The sequence below is a fragment of the Nuphar pumila genome, chromosome 2, assembly GCF_984573655.1.
Source record: "Nuphar pumila chromosome 2, dmNupPumi1.hap1.1, whole genome shotgun sequence".
Taxonomy (NCBI): domain Eukaryota; kingdom Viridiplantae; phylum Streptophyta; class Magnoliopsida; order Nymphaeales; family Nymphaeaceae; genus Nuphar; species Nuphar pumila.
The window spans coordinates 4,765,922-4,774,491 of record NC_143250.1 but is presented as its reverse complement, the minus strand read 5'-3'; the positions used below and the strand labels follow the sequence as shown (position 1 = coordinate 4,774,491).

Here is an 8,570-nt window from a genome sequence, read left to right as displayed (position 1 = left end):
CAATAACATTTTTTGACAGTAATTGCGCCACAATGAAGTGGACCTTCTCTGTTCTGTTTGGAAACTAGTAGTTGGAATGAGAGTTAGTGTAATTGGTAAAAAACTGGTCAAACTACCTTGGTGTTGGACATTTGTAAACCCTAGCTTAGGGTGGGTGTTTATGCATTGAGAGGTCCTCCATCCTTTGTATTTTCACTAAAGAATAAAGAAAGAAACTGTAGCCTGCCACTTTTTCAAATGCATAAACCAGTCTCCAAACTGAGCCTCTAACGACGCGTCCAACACATGTATCATGCTCCGCTGCCCCAAGCACTGGACTTTTTTGAGTAAGTCGAAGATGCTGGCAAAGTGATTTTTTTTTTAATGTTGTAAATTTTAGGTAAACAGGAAATGTTAGCAAATGAAAAGACAAAGTGTGACTCAAAAATGAGAGAGAATAGCATTTGTCTTTATGGTTAAAGTCAATCGAGGCGGCTCACAATTAATGATTTTAATTGGGACGATGGGATAGCACCCATGTGCTTTCCTTCTACACTTTTTTCTTTTTTTAAGAAAGGTTTTCACTTTCTTCCTCCTGCGTTGGATGAAAAGCAGGTTCAGACTCTCAGATAATTTCTTGCAGAAGACCTAAAAGAGTTTGAACCATGTCATCTCCTTTCAATACTTCATTTTCTTCTTCAGTTGAGTACGAAGTCTTCTTGAGCTTCAGAGGCACGGACACCCGCAATGGGTTCACCGGACACCTGTTCAAAGCTCTGAAACATAAGGGGGTCCGTACTTTCATGGATAACGAGGAATTGGAGAATGGGAAAAGGATTGACGAAAACCTTTGGAGAGCGATCGAACGCTCTGCTGTATGCGTAGTTATCCTGTCCAAGGGCTACGCCGACTCCAGATGGTGCTTGATGGAGTTGGCTATGATGGTTCGCTGCAACAAGATCATCTTCCCAGTCTTTTACCACGTTGATCCATCAGATGTTCGCCGACAAAAAGGCCCCTATGAAGAAGCATTCCGCGACTATGAAGAGCGTATCGAAGCGGAGAAAGTGAGGGAGTGGAAGGAAGCATTGACGAAAGTTGGTAATCTCAAAGGCTTTGATCTTGACAACCAGTACAATGGGTACATATCTCTCTCTCTCTCTCTCTCTCTCTCTCTCTCTCTCTCTCTCTCTCTCTCTCTCTCTCTCTCTCTCTCTCTCTCTCTGCGGATAGTGGTTGCTTCTTGTGGCTTGGAATGAAATGGATCAGAATCGGGATTGGTCGGGTTATGGTTGACCCCATACTGGATGCCATTTTCAAGAGTGAATGGGTTCAAAATCACATCCTGATCGGGCCAACTTGGATCTGATTGTACAGTTATAGATCTATTTATGATATGAGATCTTGCGGTACTTCATCAGTTGAAGATGGCAAAACCTATTGATTTTAATGTGAAAACGATAAATTATGTGTACAACCCCAAACTGAATAAAAAAATATTTGGTTACCCAATCCGTCCTCAACGTGTTTAGTAGCTAGCTAGCAGCCATTTGTGCTGTGAATATGATCTTTGATTCAGGTATATGTTAGGGAGACCAGATCAAGTGATTGGATCAAGTACCTTGCAAACTATTGGGTCCAATCAATGGCTTCCTTGCATCCCTACTTGGTGGGAGTAGATGTTTGGGAGATGATGATACACCAACTCCTACAGGTATTTGGGAGCTCTGTTTTGGGAGATGACAATGGTGTTGAGAGTGGAGAAGTGGGGTGGAGATGGCCCATCTTCAACTGCATCCTCACGAGGTTGTTAACAACTCCAGCCTCACCACCCATTTACTTTTCCTCTCCCATCTCCAACACCCAGCTAAAGTAGTAGTAGATCTGCTCTAATAACCTACCTCCAAGAATGACCCCAATTCAGTCTGTGACGCCTTTGCATCCTTCTTTGGGTTCCTTTACCAGTTTTAATTCTAATTTGCTCCATTGAGCGTGCTTTTAAATGCATCTGGCCTCAAAATTTATTATTCTTTCCTTATTGAATTAGACATGACAGCCTTTGGAAAAACATCATCTTTTTTTTCCAACAATATCTAGAGAGATCTAATTACATCCAGCCAATCAAACAGATGTGGGATTAATCCACGTCCTGGTGAGAATGTGGACCAATAATCCTAGCCGTTGGTTGGATGGGTAGGATTGAATGTAGGACGGATCCCATCCTATGTCAAATATGATTGGATCCGTACTCCTTCCTGAATCCTTTTTTTAAACTAAATGCGTTATCAAATACCAACATTCGCCAGTCGCCCGAGTGGGAGTGAGCTTGGGCAGAAGTTGATGAGCCCTTCATCTCAGGTTCGACTCCCACTTGATGATATGCAGGTATCTTTAAGACTTTAACTGGTCTGAGTATTACCTCGCAAAGTCACCTGGTTCTCGGTGGGGGCTCCTCATCAACAAAAAGAAAAAACCAAATACCATAGTGATTTCTTTGATGAACATACATTACATATGAAAAATGTTTAAAAGACATTTTCTTATTTCATCTCTTCTCTTATTGGTGTTGCTTTAACGATTAAAACATGCAGAAAAGAGCCACAATTGATCCAGATAATCGTCAAGAAGGTTTTGCTTGAGCACAAATGCAATACATTGGATCTCACCATGCACCTTGTTGGAATCGAGCCTCGGGTAGACAAGATGATGAAATTGTTGAACATCGAAGCTGAAGATGTTAGAATGATAGGCATTTGTGGGATGGGGGGCATGGGGAAAACAACACTAGCCAAAGTCATCTATAATAGAATCTCTGATAGGTTCGATGCTGCATGCTTAATTTCAAATATCAGGGAAGCAGCAGGACAACACAATGGGCTGGTCACGTTGCAAAAACAACTCATTTCTCATATTGCAAATGACAGTAACCCAGCGATATATGATGTGGATCAAGGTGCAGGCATAATAAGGCAGAGATGCCGTTGCAAAAAAGTCCTCATTATTCTTGATGATGTTGATGAAAAAGATCAGCTTAATAAATTGGCTGGTAAACGAGACTGGTTTGAGAAAGGAAGTCGGATCATAATAACAACGAGAGAGGAGCACGTACTAAATGTGCATCATGTGAAGGATCATGAGATTTATAAGCCTGAAGAAATGGATCCAAAAGAATAACTTGAGCTCTTTAGTTGGCATGCTTTCGGGAGAAGCCAACCTCTCGATCCATTTATGAAGATCTCCCGAAAAGTAGTAGGAGTCGCAGGTGGACTTCCTTTATCACTGGAAGTATTGGGTTCAGAGTTGTTTGACAAGACAGAGAAAGGACAATGGAAAGAAATGTTGGAAAAGTTGAAGCGTGTTCCTCACGCTAGTATTCAAGAAAGGTTGAAAATAAGCTACGATGTACTTGACCAACAGCAGAAGACAATATTTCTCGACATCGCATGCTTGTTTATTGGTGAGGAAAGAGAATATGTGACCGATGTGCTCGATGGGTGTGGGTTTGCCTCGAACCTAACAATTCAAGTACTCTTGCATAAATCTCTCTTGAAGATTGATGAATATTATAATACATTGGTGATGCATGATCAATTGCGAGATATGGGGAGAAACATAGCAAATCGCAGCAGGATATGGGATCACTTTGATGCATGGGATGTATTGAATGATCGTAAGGTAATAACTAATTAATGGTACAATTTATTTACTAATATTTCTTTGTTTAGACAAAGGCGTAGGTAGATGGGCATATATAATGCAGAGATTGGCCACAAATTACAAATATGACAAATCTGTTTTTTTTAGAATTTTGCCCTTTTTGTCACCTGAAAAATTAGAGGACAACATATCAATATGGCCTAAAAATAAATTAATGGCAAAACTGAAAAGAAACAAAATAAAGTTGCTATGTTTTTTGTCATATTTTTTCATTTGTCGTTCTCTATTTCACAACTTGACAGTGTACATGTTGGGCACATCCAGGGGTCACAAAATATTGAAGGCCTCATTAATGTTTCTTATTCAAGTCTGAGCACTGAAGCTTTCACCAAAATGTCCAGTTTGAGATTGCTTGGTATCAAAGGTGTCAATCTTGAAGGCGATTTCAGCAAAATGCCCAAAAGTTTGAGATGGTTAGAATGGCATGGTTGCCCGATGGGATCACTACCAGAGGAGTTCGACCTCAAGCGGATTGGGTATCTCGACTTATCATATGGTAACATGGTGCGACTATGGGATGAAGGAACTAAGGTTAGTATTTTAATTAATGTTTATATTCCTTCTTTCTTTGCACTTTCTAATTGTGATTGCTTCCTTAAACAAGACAGTGGTTTTGTATGTTGGCAGGTCTTCCATGGTTTAAGACATCTTAAGCTTGAGGGATGCATTGAACTTCAGAAATCTCCTAATTTTGATCGTTTACCAAATTTACAAAAACTTTCACTCATGGGATGTCACAAATTGGGCTCACTTGATGAATCCATTGGTCGTCTTACAGAGTTGATTGTCTTTGACTTATCTAACTGTTGGGGTCTCTCGCATCTGCCAGATTCAATTTGCAATATGAACAAGTTACGTGAGTTGAATCTTCGTAAAACAAAAATTAGGGAGCTGCCCCTTTCTATTGGGTCCCTTCACAATTTAGAGAAACTATCTCTGTCTCGTTGTTATTGGCTAAGAAGCTTGCCGAATTCAATTGGGAACTTGAACAAGTTGCGTGAGTTGGATCTTGGTGGAACAAGAATTAGAGAGCTGCCCCTTTCTATTGGGTCCCTTCACAATTTAGAGGTACTATCTCTGTATGGTTGTGATAGGCTAAGAAGCTTGCCGAATTCAGTTGGGAACTTGAACAAGTTACGTTACTTTAATCTTTGTAAAACAAAAATTAGAGAGCTGCCCCTTTCTATTGGGAACTTGAACAATTTAGAGGAACTGTCTTTGACTGAATGTGATAGGCTTACAGGCTTGCCGGATTCAATTGGGAACCTGAACAAGTTACGTTACTTGTATCTTCGTGAAACAAAAATTAGAGAGCTGCCCCTTTCTATTGGGTCCCTTCACAATTTAGAGAAACTGTCTTTGACTAAATGTGATAGGCTAAGAAGCTTGCCGGATTCAATTGGGAACTTGAACAAGTTACTTGATGGAACAAAAATTAGAGAGCTACCTCTTTCTATTGGGTCCCTTCACAATTTAGAGAAGTTGCTTCTGTCTTATTGTTATAGGCTAAGAAGCTTGCCGGATTCAATTGGGAACTTGAACAAGTTACGCGACTTGTATCTTGATGAAACAAAAATTAGAGAGCTGCCCCTTTCTATTGGAGACCTTCAGAATTTGGAGGGATTGGAATTGAGAGGTTGCCACAGGCTAAGAAGCTTGCCGCATTCAATTTGGAAACTCAAGGGACTAGAGTTGGTCGATTGTGAGTCATTGAGAGTGCTACCCGATCCTATCGGCGATCTCAAGAGTACACCTGAATCAGTTGGCGGTTTGACCAAAATTGAGAAGTTGAAATTCCACAACTGTAGATCATTAAGTGCGTTGCCTAATTCCATCGGAATTATGAAAACTCTGGTGTCCATTACCATTGAAAAGGCAAGCATAGAAGAGCTTCCTGATTCTATAGGCTCTCTTTTGAACCTGAAGACATTGGAGATGACATGTTGCCCTAGACTTAGACGCCTGCCTCATTCAATTTGGGGGTTGACTGAACTTGAGACATTAATCTTATCGGGCTGTAAGCAAATAAGTGCATTGCCTCATTCTTTGGGGAATCTGGTAAACCTAAAACAACTCAGTTTGGATGGCACCAACATTAAAGAGCTTCCTAGATCTGTAGTATCCCTGGAGAAGCTGGAGAAGTTGGGCATCCATGGTACAAAGCTGACAACTCCACTTCCTTTATGGGAGTTGAAAAGTTTAAGATATTTAATCGTGGGGGATATTGACAGTGGAGAGGAGGAAGTGGACCTAGAAAATATGATTGAGAGCGACGGTGAAGAATCTGCAGAGGGAAGCAACGAAGGGGAAGAAGGTGAAGAATCTTCAGAGGAAAACAATGAACAGCAAGAAGGTGAGGAATCTGTAGAGGAAAGCAACGAAGGGGAAGAAGGTGAAGAATCTTTCGAGGAAAGCAACGAACAGCAAGAAGGTAAAGAATCTGCAGAGGAAAGCAATGAAGGGGAAGAAGGTAAAGAGAGTAAAATTCAGGAAAGTCCTGAAGAATCTGCAGAGGTAAAGAGATATCTTTAAAAACACGTAATCACCTTGCTCAAATTCTAACTCATGACGTCTTTTATCCGCATAACTCTTCTGACGACTTTGTGCTGTGAGAAGACGCTCTCGAATGAATCTCACTTGATCTGTTATTCGCTGAACCATCTCTGGTCCTAACAAACTCCTTTCTCCGACTTCATCCCAACACAAGGGAGTTCAACATCGTCGATCATACAATGCTTTAAATGGAGTCATGCCTATACTTGCTTGAAAGTTGTTGTTGTAGGCAAACTCCATTAATGGCAAAATATCATTTCACGAGTCGTTATACTCCAAACTACATGCCCGAAGCATGTCCTCAAGGGTCTGAATGGTTCGCTCTGACTGACCATCTGACTGAGGGTGAAAAGTTGTACTCATTTTTAACTGCGTCCCCATAGCTTCTTGAAAGCTTTGCCAAAACCGCGATGTGAACTTCGAGTCTCTATCTGAAACAATTGAATCTGGTACTCCATGAAGTCTCACAATTTCTCTAATAAACGATTGAGCCAGTTGGTCACACGAGTGAGTTGTCTTACAAACTAAAAAGTGAGCTGACTTAATTAGCATGTCGACAATCACCCATACTGAATCCATCTCATTCTTCGTCTTAGGAAGCCCCGAAACGAAGTCCATTGATATATTCGCCTACTTCCATTCGAGTATGGGAAGTGGTTGCAAAAGGCCACCTGGTCTTTGGTGCTCAATCTTCACCTGCTGACATACTAGACATTTGCTAACAAACTCAACAATGTCTCTCTTCATACCACTCCACCAAAACGCATCTTTTAGATCTCGGTACATTTTGGTGCTACCGGGATGGATGGCATATCTAGAATGATGTGCTTCTTCCATCAACACATTTCTAAGTTGATCATCCTTGGGAATGCACACTCTCTGACGAAATCTAATAAGTCCTTGATCATCAATTTTGAATTTCGATTCTACATTTTCTGAAATCTTCTTTCTTACTTGCATCAATTCTAGGTCTATAGGTTGCTTTTCCTTAATCTGATCCCACAATTCTGACTTCAATGTGGTTTGTACAAATAATAATCGACCTGGCAAGCATTGAGCTTCTGCCTTCTGATGAGCCATCGAGGAAAATAACTCCCAATCTGTAAGTCTAGCTAGGGCTCCTGCCTTTCTGCTAAGAGCATCAGCGACTACATCTGCCTTACCCGGATGGTATTTTAGCTCGAAATCATAATATTTCAGAAATTCCAACCATCGCTTTTGCCTCAAGTTCAACTCTTTCTGAGAAAACAGGTACTTAAGGCTTTGATGGTCGGTAAAGACCTCAAATTGCTCGCCATAGAGGTAGTGTCTCCATATCTTAAGGGCAAAAACCACCGCTGCTAACTCCAAATCATGTGTCGGATAGTTGACTTCATGAGTTTTGAGCTGACGAGATGCATAAGCTATCACTTTTCTGTGTTACATCAAAACACAACTCAATCCTTTGTGAGAGGCATCACTATAAATAGTGAAACCTCCAGATCCAGAAAGTAAGACCAACACTGGAGTAGTGGTCAAACGCTTCTTTATCTCCTGAAAACTTTGCTCACATTTCTCATTCCACTCGAACTTTACATCTTTCTTTGTGAGTTTCGTCATAGGAGCCGCCAACAACGAGAATCCTTCAACGAATCTTCGATAGTACCCAGCTAATCCCAAAAAGCTGCGAATCTCCGTAGGATTTTTGGGTCTTGACCAATTGGTGACTGCTTCAATCTTTACAGGGTCTACCATAATCCCGTCTTTAGAAACAATGTGTCCAAGGAATGACACTTGTTCTAACCAAAAAGCACACTTAGAGAATTTGGCATAGAGCTTATGTTCTCTAAGTGTCTGCAAAACTATTTTCAGATGCTCTTCGTGTTGCTCCTTCGAAGTAGAGTATATGAGGATGTCATCGACAAATACCACGACGAACTTGTCCAAATAAGGTCTAAATACTCTATTCATCATGTCCATGAAGGCAGCTGGTGCGTTGGTTAGACTAAAAGGCATGACCATAAATTCATAATGGTCATATCTTGATCTGAATGCTGTCTTGGCCACATCTTCCTTCTTAATTCTCAATTGATGATAACCTGATCTCAAATCCAACTTTGAGAAGCATGTCGCTCCTTGCAGTTGATCGAATAAATCATCAATTCTAGGTAATGGGTATTTATTCTTTATGGTTACCGCGTTCAATTGACGATAGTCGATACACATACGCAGTGATCCGTCCTTCTTCTTCACGAACAAAATTAGAGCACCCCAAGGAGATACTAAAGGTCGAATAAATCCTTTCTCCAATAACTCCTGTATTTGCTCTTTGAGTTCCTTGA

The 8,570-nt window shown here is 40.8% G+C and overlaps 1 protein-coding gene across 1 annotated transcript; it reads left to right on the top strand.

Moving 5' to 3' along the window:
• Nucleotides 1-519: 519 nt before the first annotated feature.
• Nucleotides 520-8,232, top strand: LOC149844547 (TMV resistance protein N-like). The gene is made up of 6 exons (XM_089997653.1): nt 520-1,120; nt 2,571-3,150; nt 3,181-3,654; nt 3,961-4,227; nt 4,324-6,210; nt 8,101-8,232. The coding sequence occupies exons 1-6, from the start codon at nt 645-647 to the stop codon at nt 8,230-8,232; spliced, it is 3,816 nt and encodes a 1,271-aa protein (XP_089853779.1). The 5' UTR covers nt 520-644.
• The last annotated feature ends 338 nt before the right edge of the window (nt 8,233-8,570 follow it).

Bases quoted from the DNA above. Each gene is read 5' to 3' on its own strand.
- LOC149844547 (XM_089997653.1), top strand. From the start codon at position 645: ATGTCATCTCCTTTCAATACTTCATTTTCTTCTTCAGTTGAGTACGAA. The intron at 1,121-2,570 runs GTACATATCTCT...TAAAACATGCAG, and splicing joins CTTGACAACCAGTACAATGG to AAAAGAGCCACAATTGATCC. The intron at 3,655-3,960 runs GTAATAACTAAT...GGGCACATCCAG, and splicing joins ATGTATTGAATGATCGTAAG to GGGTCACAAAATATTGAAGG.